Genomic DNA, 16,794 nt, shown 5'->3' with positions numbered 1-16,794 from the left:
GTAGGCAGGAAGGGTTTTATTTGTTTGTTTTTCTCAGATGATTTTTGTAGGTGCTGAGCAGTGGTTTCAGAGTCTGGCAGGAGTGCCAGTCTGCTGATGGCATGGTGTGATGATCCCTCTGCTAGAGGAAGAGGAAAAGATTAAGAAAAGAGATCAATAAGAGATCAATGTCCTTAATATAAGAAGCTTTTTTTTTTTTTTTTTTTTTTTTTTCCTTGGCAACCCTAAAAATAAAGGCTTTTTATCTAGTAAAATACATGATAGGGTTTTGTTTCCAAAATAATGAGGTGTATGTTTGCTAACCATGCAGGTCATATTTTTTAATATTAAGAATATTTTTAGATTGTCTAAGTTGTAATTCTCAAGCTGGATTTAAAATGGGCTCTGTATGCAGATTTTAATTATATTAAAAGCAAGTTCTATTTATTCTAGCACTAAAGTTGGGTACTTTTGGTTTTTTTTTTTTTTTGGTTGGTTGTTTTTTGGGGTGGTTTTTTTTTTTTTTTGGGTTTGTTTGGTTGGTTTTTGTGGTTTTTTTTGTTTGTTTGTGTTTTTGTTTGGGTTTTGTTTGTTTGTTTTTTGTGATGTGGTTTGTTTGTTTCTTTGTTGCAACTGTTATTCTCCTTTTGCTCTAATATGTTTGAGAGGAAGACAAAGACTTTTGTGCCTAATGTGAATGCATCTGTTTAACAAAATTAAATATGGACAGTAAATGGTCAATTAAATTTGTGGTCAGTATTACCTTCTGATTAAATCTGAGTATAATAATGTCCTTTGGGATTGATTTACACCAGTGGGTCATGGCATGTCCTGCATTTCATATTGTCTAGACCATTTATTGCTAAGAGAAGCTAGAGTGAGCTCCAGATTAACATAGCCTACAAAATTATGGCCTGCAAGAACCTGCAGCATACCTGGATCCTGTGAATGAGTGTTCTCTGACAAATATTGCCTTCTACAAAAAAAAGTACAGAGTGAGTTTCTTTTCCTGAGTTGCCTAACCCATTTTTTAAGAGTTGTCAGCCATAAGTCACTTCTCAATTATTCCCCCAAAAGCATTTCTTAGGGCACTGTTGCTTACCTCTGGTATTAAACTGTTCAAACTTTCTCTGGAAGTCATTTCCCTTAAATACTTCGCATTGTGGAAGTAACTCCACACATTTATTGGCATCTCTTTGCATTGTAATCACCTGCTGCTTAGCCTGTCTGTGGAAAAACGTTTTAAGTGGCTTTATGGTTGTGTGATGAAGGTTTATGGGGTTCATAACCCATGTAGGGGGCAGTCCTAGGGAGGTGGGAGGTGGTTGAAGGAAGGGAATGTCACAGCCTGGAGCAGCCACGCCGTGTCCCCACAGCAGCTCTCCGAGGCCATGTGTTTGATGGGATGCCTGTTGCAGCTGAATTATGCTTTAATTTTAACAGTGGGTGACTTAACTGCTTTGAAGTAAATAACTGGGTTTGATTTACAGTCTCACTAGATTTATAAGAAGCTGTTGAATGTGCAGCTAAAAAGAAAAAAAATAAGACTGTTATAGCTATGTGCCTCTATAAATCTGTCTTTATTGTTCAGCATGTACATGGGCCACTGGGACCCCATTACAGGTTTGCAATCACTGGGCAATGTGTTTGAGACTCAGCAATGCAGAAATTAGGAATGTTATGGTTTTCAGCTATTCTTACTTACTTCTGACATGAGATTGATGTCAGAAAATTCACCCTCCGTAAAAATCTTAACAGTCAGGATTAAAAGATAGGGCCACTCACAAGGCCCTTATTTAATTGTTTCACACTTTCTCCTTGCTCCTTTAACCCGTTGGCATCGCAGCCAGCTCTGTGATGCAGGGTCCAATAACAGAAATTTCATTCATCTGACTTGTTCCAGAAGCTCAATGCATTTCCTGATAGAATCATTCTATAACAAAAGTAAGAGAAGAAAGATTCTTAAGAATGCTTAAGAATTTAGGACCAGATTTTGCTAACTTGCTGTAAAATTCCTGGGAATGGCACAAACATATCTGGGGCATGATCACATTTCCACCGAGTGCTGTGTAAAGGAATTTGTTAGAGGAGGATATTGCTGGTGAATTTTGTTGTCATTGTTGTTAATATCGGTAGAAGAAGGAGAAGAAGGAAGTTTATTAAAGCCACACTTTCACGCTTCTCTCTCAGTACCTGCTCAATATTCCACCTCAGCCAATGCAGAATCACGGAATCACAGAATGCTTTGGGTTGAAAGAGACCTCTAAGATCATTTCACTCCCCTGCCAAGGGCAGGGCCACCTTCCACTGTCCCAGGTTGTTCCAAGCCCCGTCCAGCCTGGCCTTGGACACTTCCAGGGATGGGGCAGCCACGACCTGCTCCAGCTCCTCACCAAATGCCAGAATTTTTTCTTTTCTGTACCTGCTGGGAAGCTGAATGCCTGAATCTCAGAGCGCCTGAATCGACCACGTCTCTGAGAGACTTTGTGTCTTTCTGAGCCATCAGGATGCTTTCATTAAGTATTCATAATATTTAGATTATTCTTATATTTTTGAAAATTCTTTAGCTTGGAGAAACTGCTATTGTCTCAGTGTTCATATTTCTAGGTTTTTAGTGCAGTATATTATGCTCCAGGGTTGAAAGAAAGCCAACGATATTTTTGTCAGTAACCAAATTGATTGAAATTGAAATACTTTTACTCCACAAAGAAAAGGAAAAGCTTTCTCTTCTTTTGAGGAACTTGAAGTCTAGATGCTTTAAAGTGCTTATTTAAATTTAGTGTATCTTAGGTTCTGCATTGTGCTTCTAATAAAGAGTATCTCTGAAGGCTGATTTAATTCCGAGGAATCAGATATTTGAGGATGAGTAATTTGAAAAAGAGGGATGGATATTCTTCACTTGACTTTTCATTTTTCAACTTATGTAATAACCACTCTGGACATGGCTGTTAAAAGTTGAGACACCAGTGTGTCTGACTTATTAAATGGTGACATCTTTAATAAAAATCATATTTTTAAGTGGCATTACAGACAGAATTATGGCAAATTTTTGGTAGTAGAAGAGGCACAGAGAAAATCCATTCCAGCTGCACTTTCCCAAGGCACTGTGTCAGTACAAGGCTGTCTGGGCTGCTAATTAGGAACATTAATGTCAAAAGAGTGGCACAGCAAAGGCAGTGCTGCTGCAGGGTTTCATAGCTTGTCATTTATGTGTTTTAACACTTCTTGCCTGCTCTCACCATCACTGGGTTTTGGAGGAAAAAAAAATAAAAAAATAAAAAAAAAGGACTTGGTGCTCCTTGTCTTGTTCCAAAATTGTCTTTTTACTCAGTGGAGGCAAAAACTATTCCCAAGTGACTTTCTGCTTATCTTTGCAATAAAGTTTGTTTGTTCCCTGATAAATACATAATTTTATCTCTTTTTTTCTTTCTAACTAGATAATAAATTAAACTAAATCTGGCCATACCAGTTTGGACATTGCATTCACAAAGGAGATATAGGGGTTGTAGAAGAAAAATTGGTAATTTAAAATAATCAAAATAATTCTTCCTTTAAGATCAATTTTTACAAAAGCAAAAAAAACCAACCAAACAAACAAAAAAACCAACAACAAAATAAAGGGAAAAACAAAGCAAACAAAATCCACAAAAACCTAAAAACAACCCAGCATTTCTGTGTGAAAAACAAAGATTGTTTTAATCACTTTCAAATACATATTTTTAAAATATATATTAATATGGGGAAAATCTAAATATTAATTCAATACTGATTTATATCTGCATATATGAGGAAGTTTTCATTGCAGTAATGTCCAGACTAAGGAAAAATTGACTATATCAGGCAGTAGAAGCTAAGTTCTTTCCCTTAAAATAGTGAGAAATGGTCAATCTCTTTCATCATAGACAAGAAATATATGGAGAAAAGTTTCACTCAAAAATTTCTCAAAAACAGTCCAACAACTCAAGAATTCCACTGAGTAGTTTGTTCCAATCAGTTCATACATTAAAAACAAGAAATGCTTATACTGAAGCTTTTAACAGGAAAAAAACTTGCTAATTTTTGTTTCTACATCTGGGAATAATGAAATCTGTTAATATAATACTGATTTTAATAGATAGTATTAGGTAGAATCCTTTCTTGTAACAGAAATACAAGAATATGTCACTGCTTTTCCCTCTCTTCTGCTGAAGATCTGAAGTCTTCTGCTAGTCTTGATTTGAAATGGAAATAAATGTCATAATTCATACAAGATATATGTTGGAAAATCAAAGTGAAAGAAGAGAGCCATTTTATTTTTCTCTGATTTCCATAAACCATGGTTTGGCTATAAGACATGTATTTCCTGGACCCTTTGAAGATTTAGCCACCCTTATATGAAATTATTATTATCTAAAGGTCTGATAATGTCTGTGTGTTTAAAAGACATAGGAAAAATTCACTTCCAGACACACTTTTGCTGTGCCCAGTCTACATAATGTCATTAAGTAGAGCAGAATTTAACCTATATGCTGTCTTAACTATTCTTTATGAAGCCCTTAAGAGGAAATCCTAGTTTTTAGAAAGTAATAAAGGAAAGATGATCACATTTGGCAAAAATGCTCCAAGGAAACTTTTATTAATATAGGAAAAGCCCTCAGAACGATAGAGAGGATTGCTCAGAATAAATATGTGTGTTTTCAAGGGGAAACATTTCTTTTTAGAGGCTTCTGAAACCGTGCAAATGAAAGAAAAAAAGATTAATTACTTTAAAGATGCAAGTGGACCAAACATCTGCACATAGTGGGGCTTATATATAAATCCAGAAATAGGCATAAAATGAATTCAATAACTTCTTGAGTACAACATTTTTATCTATATTTTAAAAGTCCCCAGTTCAAGCAGAGCCTTTCCTCAGTGGTTTACAGTGCATGCAACTCATGGGGAGCTGGGGAGCCATTCACAGCAGCTTCATGCAGAGCTGCTACCAAACCATGGAGATGAAAACCCATAATCTGCCAACTGAGGGGATTTCTCATGTCGAATTTAATTTGGTGGGGGAGTGGACCTTGGCAATACCTTACAAAGTTCTGTTGGGAGAAGGTGGATGTGTCCAATACAGGGGACACAGAACAGAGACAAATCCCAGAGCAGATCAATGGTGCCTCCAACACACAAATGCCAAATGTGCTCAGCGCCCACATGAATTGCCAAGGACAGTGATGGGCTGGTTTGGAGGGAAGTGTTCTTTGCATAGCAGGACTGAAGCATGGACAGACGACTCTTCAACTACTTAAAGCTGAAAAGTGGTGTGTTTATTACAGCACCAGGCACAAGTGGAATAATTTCCAAAGGTGTGTGCAAAGAATCACAGGCTCTGGCTCTCTATTTATCTAAAAAAGTCTTACATATTAATATAATTCCCGAAACACCTAATACATATTCATCACCTAACCCCACCTACCCTTGTTTCATAGTGAAATGTATTTAAATTAGTCCAAAGTTCCTTCATGCTTGTGCAGTCTTTCACTTCAAATGGGTCAGTGGGTTTGAAATGGGTCAGTGGGTTCTGAAATGGGTCAGTGTGTCTGAAATGGGTCAGTGGGTTCTGAAATGGGTCGGTGCTCTTCTGATGTCAAAGTGACCCTTTAATTTTGCCTTGTTGGCAGGCTTTGGACCCCGTAGCTATAGGTCAAGTTTCAGGGCCCAAGTGCAGCCATGGCCCTCTTCTTTTTCACAATGAGATCAGCATCCTGCTTCTTTAAACACAGTAAAGACAGATACATGATTTATAGCTTAGCCTTAACTATTCTGTCTGCTAATAATTAACTATCCCTTATTATTTCTTCTTGCTATACTCTTAATTGTTTCTTCCCCTCCAGCCCCTAAGTAAATCTAGCTAAACTTTTAACTCTTTCAGTTTCTTTAAACCCTTGATTCAAGATATCTCTCTGGCACTCTGTTCTTCTGAAGAAAATTACTGTGAATTAATGTGTAGCTTGTTCTGGAAACTGTGACAAAAGTCATGAAGCATGGCATGCTCTGGGAAGAGCAGCTGTACAAGGAATGCAGTTGGAATGAGCCTAAACCTCTCCAATAGCCCGTGCTGCTGGGGGCTCCGTGCCCTTCCCAAATCCTGCTGGGCAGGGAACTTGGATAAATAAGTGTTCACAGCTACCAATGCTGTTTGACACAAAGTTTATGGTGTGGTATTGCTTCTGGATGTCTCGCTTTTCCTGGAATGCTGAGCTCAGTTTTAACTACCTAATGCAAATGGTCATCCCTACTATGACCTTGAATGAATTATTCTTGGTTTCCATAAAAAAAAAAAAAAAAGCTCTTTGGTGCAATTTCTTGTGATATGTTACCAAAAACCTAAGGAAAGAATAGAGCAAATGTTTTATAACATTAAGTACTGTTATGTTAACAAATGCAATAACCTGTGTGTGATGTGCCTTTCACATATATATCACTTTCATCTCAAAATAGGTACGTTTTTCACACAATAGGAGAAAAAAAACCCTCCTCCAAGGTTGCTACTTAACCTTGTTCCTTTTCATCCAGCTCCCAGTGTACAGCAATCTTCTAGAGCTCTCATTGCAGGAATTTAATTACTAATTTTATTTCTACATGTTTGAAATTGGATCCCTTTTGTACCTTTTGTCCCATTTAAACAATATTTTCTGAAATGCTTCTGTTACACAGAAGCTTATCTGCAATTTTCAAAAGTTTTCCTGAATCAGTAAACCATAAATTTTTCATTCCATGAATCTAACTTCAGAAAATGGTAAGCAGGCACATTGAAAATGCTTTAACCGTTAGTGATTTCCAGAGGCACAGAGTTTTCTTCTGGCATTTTTAAAAGCATGTCCTATATTTTGCTTGGAAAAAGGGAGGAGAAAAAAAAAAAGTGTTTTCTTCCTATTGTCTGAAATATATCAATGCTCACATATCTCACAGTGCATGTGACATTGGCCTCCTCTGGAGTTTGGATATTGGGCTAAATGGAGCATTTCTTTATTCTGGCTCAGCAGATCTTGGTAATAGGACCTATCAGGCACAATATTCACTTTTAATTCAAAGGGAAATGAGTAGTGGAAGGGCAGGAATGGGAGAGACAGAAGACAGCAGTGAACTGTGTAATGGGGTGGCTGAGGTGGGATACAGTTGGTGTTCCTGGTATTTCACTGAGTAAATCTTATTTAAGTTTCCTGCACTTTGAAGGACAATAAATGAGCTTCCATGTCTGTTTTAAGTAAGAGGCTCATAAGCCCTGAGTTATCATCAAAAACTCAATGAATACAATTTTTGTTCAATCAAGTTTACTTACTACTCTCCAGTGCAGTGTGGATGTGATGGAGGCAGGATTATTTTTTGGATTGTGGAAAGCAAACCTAAAAATCCCCCGTGTGAAGGATTATAAGCATACAAAAAACTAGAAGTTAAAAAAAAAAAAAAAACAAAAAAACAACATCTTCTCTAAGTAATGCTATTTTATCACATCTGAGTTCTCTCATCATGACACAATCTCAGCTTACGTTAGCACTATTGTGTAAGCACTGTAAAATAATAAACATATTTAAGCTTTTTAAATCAACAGTCATTGAGATTGATAATTGAAAACATTTAACAGGATATATGTTTCTATTAATTGCAGTATTCTTTATTAAAGATTAACTAATTCTGTCCTACAGAGTGGTATCAATACAATACTGTCAATAAGAAGAGGAAGAAAAGAAATCTTAGTTCAATAAAATTGATAAAGTTATGTTCTTTGCACTTCTCTCTACTTTTGCTTACTGTAACAGTAAGATGGTGTATGAGCAGGTCAGCTGATTTTTAAGAAAAATGGAGGATTTATAAGGCATTTACAGAGTGTGGTTCCAGGATCCCACAAGGAAAAGAACGGAGTGAGCAGCTGTGTTAGGGCACTGTGAAGCTGACACAGTGTCCTGAGAAGGAAAACTTGGTTGTTAGTGAATGTCCCTATATTATCACAGAAAATTTACTTCAGTGCTACTTATTGTGGCAACTATCAGAAATCTGGCAGCATCCAGATACCCCAGAACTACAAGAAAAAAGGTTTTTAAATTAAAACGAATGCATAGATAAGGTGGTTTTAGACATGCAAATCACATTTTTTTAATTTCTGTTAAGTATTTCTGGTCTACTTTTAGCCCCCTTTAAAAATAACCAACTAACTCCTTTAACTTTTACCAATGTCCCATCCCAGGGTCTGGCAGACATTCTAGAACACTAAATCCAGAATCTGAGTGGCTTCAGAGCTGCCTTCCCCCAGCAGCCTGGTACCACCAGTGTTTCAGCTGCTCCACAGGTGCACCATCGTTCAGTGGTGCTGCTTCTGAGGAGACCATAAAAAATCACAATGACAGACTTAAAAATATTTAACAGAGCTCAAAACAAATGTGTATCTTTCAAACCACTGTGGTTGTAATCAGATGTCTGTACCTAAAAAGGAAAAAAATTCTCCCCAACCCCTATTTGTGTATTGAGAATTGGATTCCTTATTAGAAATCCTATAATAAATGCAAAGGAGCTGGAGCTCTTTAAGTGGGTGAAGCATCTGCTGGCAGAGCAGCCAGCAGTTGCTTACTTGGATTAAAACTGCACTCCTGAGCTCCTTTTTCTTTCTTTTTTCCTTTTTTTTTTTTTTTTTTTGGCAGATGTGCAGCAAATAGCAATGGACTGGATCACGGGGAATTTTTACTTTGTGGATCACGTCAGTGACAGGATCTTTGTCTGCAGCCAGAATGGGTCAGTGTGTGTGACCCTCATCGAGCTGGACCTGAGCAACCCCAGGGCCATAGCTGTTGATCCAACATCAGGGTAAGGTTCTTTCTTTGCACTAGGATTTATTTCACAGGAGTCTGTGACTGCACATCATGTATCTGTGTCATGCAGATGTTTTAAAAACTGGTTTTCCTTTGCTGCATTGAGTTACTTGCATTGTTGCCATACTAAAGCAATAATGTGTAATGAACTTGGAGCAAATTGTTAACTGTGTTAATTGCAATAATTATTGCAGCGTGTGCCTTGTGACTTCTCAAAATGGAATCAAAACTGAGAAAGCAATTTGATCCCTACTTGTCACAACATTTGCTTCTGTGTTTGCTTTTCTGGAAGCTGTGTTTCTTAGTAAAGAATGTGGGAAAGGAATTTTTGAAGGATTTTTATACTGTATCCCTTCAATTACAGGAATATTGGAAATGAGTTTACCAAGTTTATTTACACAAAAAAAAGTGGAAGAATTTTTACTGTGCTTTAGAGGTTCAGCTCTAATGGTAAAATTACCATTTTTTGTTCCATAGATAGCTACCTTCAGTGCCAATTGGGAATTAAGTCTTGCTTAAAATACAGAGTAGTTAAATGTCTTCCATTTTATAACATCTACTGGCTGGGAAAAACTTTTAAGCAATAATGATGTAAAAGCATAACTAAATAGGAGTAGGAATAGGAGCAAATTAATTTATAACTAAATTTTGGTAAGGGTTTTGAACAAGGATTTTACCTTGGTTTTATCAGTCGATAAGTAGTTCAGACCAAAATCCCTGATGGAATATGTCCTAAACTGCCATAAGCCCCTTCTTAACAAATACAAAAATATTTACAGTAGAACAGCTTGTCATCCATATGTGGACTTTTGTCAGTCTTTATTTAAAGCCTGAATGAATATTAAGAAGCATTATCACAATGACTTCAATTCTGACAGGAACAGCTTGCATGTAAAATTTACAAAGAAGTTTGATAATGTGATCTTGAGCATAGCTGTACTTCTCTCTGCAGCAGATGGTAAGCTTGACTCGATCTGACTGCAGAGTTGTTTTAAAAGAAAAATAAAAATTCATGTAGAAATTGATTTTCTGCAAGTTCTGATCTGAAAGAACTTGAAGCTTTCAAATTTGCTGACAGCAGCCTTTTTTCTATGCCTTTACTTGTATATTCTTTGCTGGATTTACTGGATGAATCCAAAGCTTGCCATTAGCTAATCTTATCTGTCAGGGATGTAGGAATGGTGCCCAAGCCTTTGGTTTTGTGAGGAGGGACAGAAAAATGAGAGACCTCAGTTGTTATCTGCTGGCTACAAACCATTCCTGCTCAGAGCCACCTCTTCAGTGCCATGTGCAAGGTGAACAGTGGCTGGTGTGGGGAGAGGGAAGTGCTGGCCTGTAGGAAAGTCCACAGGTGACCATGATATTTTACACTTGATTCTTATTAAGCAATCTCCATCTATTTTGTGGTGAAAACACTGTGTGGGAAATTTTATCAGAGTGCATGTTATGCAGTTCAACAGTTATTTCATTACTGTTCTGTTTTTTGTTTTTTTTTTTTTTTTAGTTTTTATTAATTATTTGATGTATGTTGTCCTGTTAATTGGATACCTAACATACATTTTAACTGCTAAACCCCAATGTATGTATTAGTTATGTTAGTTTTTGACTGGTTTTGGACCAGAATGCAAACAGATAATGAAAAAGCATTCTGGCTATTAAAAAAAAAAAAAACAAAAACAAAAAAACCCTCTTGATCCTTTCTTTTGTCTTTTGTTGTCTGTCCTTCTTTTTTTCTTTTAACCCTTTCATGCTGATCATAGTTGCGAAATATTTTGGTGCCAGAGTTTTAGGGTGGTACTGCTGTCTTGATAACTCAGTAGGTTTATTTTATTTAAAAAATCACAAAAGCATCCATCTTAAAACCTATAGTGCAAGTTGAGCTCTGAATGAGCTGCTGCTCACACAGAGGGGACCATTTCCAATGCTGGGAAATCCAGAGTGTGACCCCAAGCCTTTATGTCTGTGATAAACTTCCTGTAGCAGCACAGGGTCAAGCCCTGTTATTCTTGCACGTTCACATCCGTGTGTTAGGAGTTTAGCTATGTCATGAACCAGAAATTCTGCTTTTATCCATAAAACAACCAAGGCATGGTGGAAAATTTTCTCATTCCAAATGGTTCCCTTCACTGCACTCAAGAATATCTTTTCTGAGTGTGGTTAATTTTACATCTCTGTGCCTGCAAGTTGTGTTAGATGTTTAGTGGTGATGGTTTGATATATTCTCCTATGAGCTTGCAATGGAACTTGAGCTACTAAGCTGCTCTCACATCACACAGGGAGTGAAAGAACTTTTCATAGAAGCTTATTCTCATAAAACTGAATTTGAAATGGAGACAAAAAAGATTCTGCTATTCATACAGCTCTTGAAGAGCCATGTTTGTTATGTTTCTCTTCCAAGCATGTTACTTTGGCAGGATTTCAGCACTTTATCAATCTGAACTGTGTTTGATGTTTTGGTTATTCCAGACTAGATCTAATGCACAACCACCAGAAAAATACCTGCTTGCCCCAGTGAGCTGGTAATTTACCCAGTTAGGTGTTTTGCAGTGCTGGTACTCATCCCTTTCATTAACTAATTATCAATTAAGAGTAGCACGGTGTAAGTATCAGACCCGTGTTGAGGAAAGCATTTCCAGGGACAGGGAATGTGTCTCTGCTGATCACTGGGAGCACTTCAGAGCCAGACACAGCAGTGAAACATGGATTGAAGGAAAAGCTGGGACAAGGAGAGGAGGAAATATAGTGGCAATTGGCAACAGAGAGGGAGAATAAATTGTTTTACAATAATATATTATCTATCAAATGCCTTTGAACTAAGATGTTTGGCTCCATATGTCTGCAGTTGATAGCTTTGATAAATTTTAATACAGGACTTCTTTTCTTCAGTGGTCAAGGAACAGAAGCAATTACTTTTGCTGGTCCATGAAATTGGTGTAAAATTGATGATGGTGCTGCTGACTGTCAACATGAAACAAATACAAGCTGGGTTAGAATGGGTTTAGCTGAGATCCTCAGTTCAGGTCTGCTGCATTCATGGGGAATGGTTTTTCAAAGTATCCCAGCCAGTATTCCATTGGCATATTCATGAGACTTTGATCACCAGACATTGATGATGGGGAAGGTAACACATTTAAAACTCACAAGAGGATAGATCAGATTTAGGTTCTCTCCCAGCTCTGCCACAACCAGCTGAAAGGCTCTACACAGAGTATTTTATTCTGTTTATGGCTCTGCATCTCTTTGTATTTATTAAGAAGCATAAAATGACTGTTGTTCAAGCTATGTGATATTTGAATGCATTCAGAAACATTAGGAATTAATATTGTGGAATGCTAACTGTGTATATATTCATATTTATTGATTATATTTATGTAAATATGTCTACTTAGTTGCCTCCAGTGTTCAAGGTAAATCGTTGCCTTCCACTGCACCACAATGGCCATGCAGAATGTACTGCACCATTTTACAGAGCAAAAATGCTTTGGAGCAGGGGGATGTGCTGCAGTTCCCTCCCAACACTTCAGTCCTGGTCATACTGCTCAGACATCTGATATATATGGAATAATAGAAATACCAGGGTGTCTTAATGCCTCCTCATACCCATTTTCTGATTTCTTTGGGAATGCCAGAACATGGGAAAGGACAGGAAGAGCAGATGGGGTTGGAACCTTGGGGCTACTCCTGGTTCCAGAATTGTGCAGCTTGTACCAATGGCTATGATGCCTTTTGGGATGCCAGCCATAACTTTCTACTTTATTTCCCAGGCTTATGGGAAAAAGATGAACTTTAAGGAGGAGGTTTGAAATGTGGAGGGTATTGATGTAGCATCCACTGACAAAACTGTTCAAACATAAGGAGTTGTGTGATTAGAGGTTACATGGGGTGACATTGCAGAAAGGATGTGCAGAGCAAGGCTGGAGCATGGAAGGACATGTGGAACAGAGTGTGGAGCAGTAATGGGAGTAAGGAAATGGTTTAGACACCTCCTACATGAGCCTCCATAGAATCATCACAGAATTCCAGAACAGCTTGGGTTGAAAAGACCTTAAACTCAGCCAGTTCCACCCCCTGCCATGGCAGGGACACCTTTGCTATCCCAGGTTGGTCCAAGCCCCATCCAACCTGGCCTTGAACACTTCCAGGATGGGGCAGCCACAGCTGCTCTGGGCACCCTATGCTGGGGCCTCACCTCCTCACAGGGACAAATCTCTTCCCCATATCCCATCTGACCCTGCCTTCCTTCTGTTTGAAGCCATTCTCCCTTGTCCTGTCCCTCCATCCCTTGTCCCCAGTCTCTCTCCAGCTCTCCTGGAGCCCCTTTAGGCTCTGGAAGGGGCTCTGAGGTCTCCCAGAGCCTTCCCACTTCCACACTGAACACCCCCAGCTCTCCCAGCCTGGCTCCAGAGCAGAGGGGCTCCAGTCCTGGGAGCGTCTTTGTGGCCTCCCCAGGAGCTGCTCCAGCATCTCCGTGTCCTTCCTGTGTTGAGGATCCCAGGGCTGGAGGCAGCTCCTCAGGTGGGGTCTCACCTTGACCTGTCCACTCTTCCTATGATGCAGCCAGTGGTGGATTGAGGGGGAGAAGAGGAGGAGGGGGAAGAGAAGAACCTGAGAGGATGAACAAGTGAGCTGGAGTCATTGAAACTTGTGACTGCCATTTAAAAGTTGTATTAGGAACAAAGGGGAGAAAAGACTTCTAAAGAGATTTGTAAAAGGAGCAAGCTCACATTTTAATACTGCAACAGTGTGTGTCATGTAAATATTTGAATAAATCTTTTAATCAGCTTTTCTTTCTGCTATGGTGTAGAAATACAAAAAAAAAAAAATCCACAGGCTCTGCTTATTTCTTCCACACAACATTTGTGAATGCATTCAAAAAAACGTTATGATGATTGAAGAACAACAGCTATTAATGTGTTATGGTGTTATGTACCATTTCTTGGTAATGTTAGTGAGTCAGGAAAAAAAAACAATGCACAACAGCAAAAAAAAAAAATACTCTGTTGCATTTTAAGTCTGTAATAGCAATTAGTTGATACCTCTGGGATTAATAAATAAAGGGGAACAAGGGAAACAAGTGAAGAATTAACAGCTGAAGTTGTCTACTTCATCATCTCAGAAGCTTTTTCTGAGGAAAAAATATAAAAATATTATTCTGTGAACTTTCTCTCAGATTTCTTCTGTGGCTCAAATCAAAGCCACAGTATGAAAATAATAATGGTAATTAAAAATACATAGTGTCATTTTCTGAGACAGAGTAGGGAAATTTGCCTCAGTCTAAAATTTCAGAAGACAGGAGGAAGCAATGGGATAAGAAGATATTTTGAAATTCAGCCTTCTGTGTATGAACAGAGTTGAACAGCAGCTTTAAAATATCATATTTGAGGGATCTGGAAGAAGAATCATAAGAAGTAGTTAATTCTGCCTTTTTGTTTGTTTGTTTTGTTGTTTTAGTTTTGAATTTATTCTACCTCTGAAATCTGGTAGAGGTAAGAGGAGGAAACTGGGGGTTGGTCATGTGAGCCCTGTTGTGATCAGGGTGTTTAGATGCTGTTGCAAATGTTCTTTTTTGAGCTGTGTGTGATCATCCTCGTGGGATGTTTGCTTTTCTTGGCCAGATCACAATGCAATGCAAGGTGCACCGAGCACTTTTCACTAAAAATCAAAGGGAATGGGAAGTTTTGCACATCATTGAATGAAAAGTTTTCCTTATTAGAGAAAATGCTTAGGAGATGGTGCCTGGGGTATGGAAAAGCCATCCCAGAGGATGGAAAACAGCCCTTAATGAGTCAAAGGGATTGAAGGTGTAAAAAAAAAAAGAGTTTTGGGCTGACAACCCAACCTGTTTGACATCATGGGTAGACATGCAAGGCAGTTAGAGCTGTCCTACATGATGGGATTTTGGACAGACGATGGGTGAGGTCTCTGATGGAATGTTTCATGGGACAGAACCCAAAGCCAGCCCTGAAATCCTGCATCAGTAAATCCACAACAGCCAGCAAAGAGCAAATCAGCTGGTGAGGGGTGGAGAGAGACCTTTCTGAAACAAATTTATTGACAGTAATTTTGTTTTTCTTCTCTTTCTGCACCTATGTCTTAAAAAAAAAAAAAAAAAGAAAAAAAACAAAAAAAAACCCAAAAAAACACAAATGCAGTTTGTATTAGGCACAATGAACAGAGTTTGCATTCAGCTCATATTTGCCTGGAGGTATCAGTGAGGAGCTGAAAATTCTTGCAGTGGAGACAGAGTAGAAATTCAAAAGGAGGGAAGGTCAAAGTATACATTTTTTTTTTCTTTATTTCCTTCATTGTTATTTAGAGAGGGGAGTATTTCAGGGTAAAAATAAAACATCTGCACTTATTGTCTGCTCCCTGTTTTATTCTCTTTTTACTCTCTTGCCTTTGAGCTTTTAGAGCAGCCACTAGGCTTAGGAGAGACTCTGAGTCTTAAAACTTTGTTGTTTTTTTTTTTTTTCCCTATCAGATTAGTCACCATTTTCTGCTGATCAAAGAGGAGAGTTATAATCATTAAAGCTCATTCTTAAACAGCCAAATCATTACTGGTTTAATAACATGACATTATTAAAAGAGCTCAGTTCCTTTTCTTGTCACAAAGATTTTCAAAGAACTGTAAGATACATATAAGACCCACTCACTTCAAAAAAACTTTTAAAAATGGCCTGAAAAGGAGTCTTTAAAAAAATAATTAAAAAAAAAAAAAAACAACAAAACAAGGAAAAAACCCCTCAAGGGAAAAAACATTAAAAACGTTGTAGTAACTAATCGTAATATGAAAGTTTTCATTAAGAATTCATATTTTGTTGCTCATCCTCCCCCTCCACAACCTCTTTCAGGCTGTGAACAGTTGGAGATGGCATAATAGAGGAGCCAAAATAAGATGAGAGAAGCAAAGATACCTAATCAGACCAAAAATCCCAAAATACACCTTTTTAAAATTATTTCCACTTTTTTTTTATCCCTTTAGCTCAAATGCTTGCTAGAAAATTATGATTTTTTTTTTTTTTTGGTCTGATCTCAGGTTTTACAAAACTGCTTCCAGTTCTGTACTATTCCATCTTTTAATTTTAACTGTTGTAACTAAACTGAGACTGAGACAGAAAACTCTTTCACCTTTGTATTTCCCCCTGGATCTTTTCTCCCTTGAAACTTCAATTCCAGTGCAGCAGCACAGGTCTGCTCACTGGGAAGCCTTGTGGCTGCTGCTCTTGGTAAGAAAAAGAAGCAAGGGGTATTGTCACATCTGCTCTCCTTCCCTAAATAAGGTGATACAATGATTCTGCATTCGTGTGCAAACAGAAGATAGGAGAACTTATGGTTGTTTTTAACAGCAAATTATAAAATAAATAAATAAAATTTGATTTTTGAACATGCAAAGATATGAGGTTGTATAAAAAAAGTCAGTTAATTCAGTGGAAAAGGACTCAGAGTCACTGAAAAATCTAAAGGAATTAAAATACCAAGAATGTGACCTAACTGCATTAAAAAGGAACTCATGAACAATGTCAGGTAATTGGTCTGGACTGAAGTGACAAATATAACCAAAACAATAAAAGTAGAATAGCTCTGAACAGATTTGGTACATGCATGCTCTCAAGTAATGATGTGTGTTTGCTATTGTGCATACTTTTTCATTAATCAAACATTGCTGAAAATAAAGATGGATGAGTATAATTAATACCCAGTCTTCTGTATGTACCCTGAAGGTGGGCTGTATTTGGTGCCCAAACCGAGTTGCATTCAGACAAAAAAAAAGTACTGATAGCAGTGACAAAGGATGTATTTTTTGATAATAATCCTTTGTGAAAGAGCTGGCAGTGAACATTGGCAATGTTATTAGAATAGTTCAGAACTGATGTTCTGAGACTTGGTATTATAACAATACTGCCTGGAGAATAAAAAGCTAACTAGAGTAATACTGGTGAAGCATGAACTAAAGTGAGCTGTTTTTCTTATGCAGCATGTGCCCAGT

The 16,794-nt window shown here is 37.8% G+C and overlaps 1 protein-coding gene across 1 annotated transcript in view; it reads left to right on the top strand.

The window, feature by feature from the left end:
• Positions 1 to 16,794, top strand: part of LRP1B (LDL receptor related protein 1B) — a 634,437-nt gene that overhangs the window by 357,099 nt on the left and 260,544 nt on the right. Inside the window, exon 7 of the mRNA XM_053982292.1 lies at positions 8,640 to 8,802. Coding sequence (XP_053838267.1) covers positions 8,640 to 8,802 — 163 coding nt within the window. The remainder of the gene's footprint in view (positions 1 to 8,639; positions 8,803 to 16,794) is intronic.

The sequence above is a fragment of the Vidua macroura genome, chromosome 7 (genome assembly GCF_024509145.1).
Source record: "Vidua macroura isolate BioBank_ID:100142 chromosome 7, ASM2450914v1, whole genome shotgun sequence".
Classification (NCBI taxonomy): Eukaryota; Metazoa; Chordata; class Aves; order Passeriformes; family Viduidae; genus Vidua; species Vidua macroura.
The sequence above is the reverse complement of the archived record's forward strand: the minus strand, read 5'-3'. Positions and strand labels throughout refer to the sequence as shown.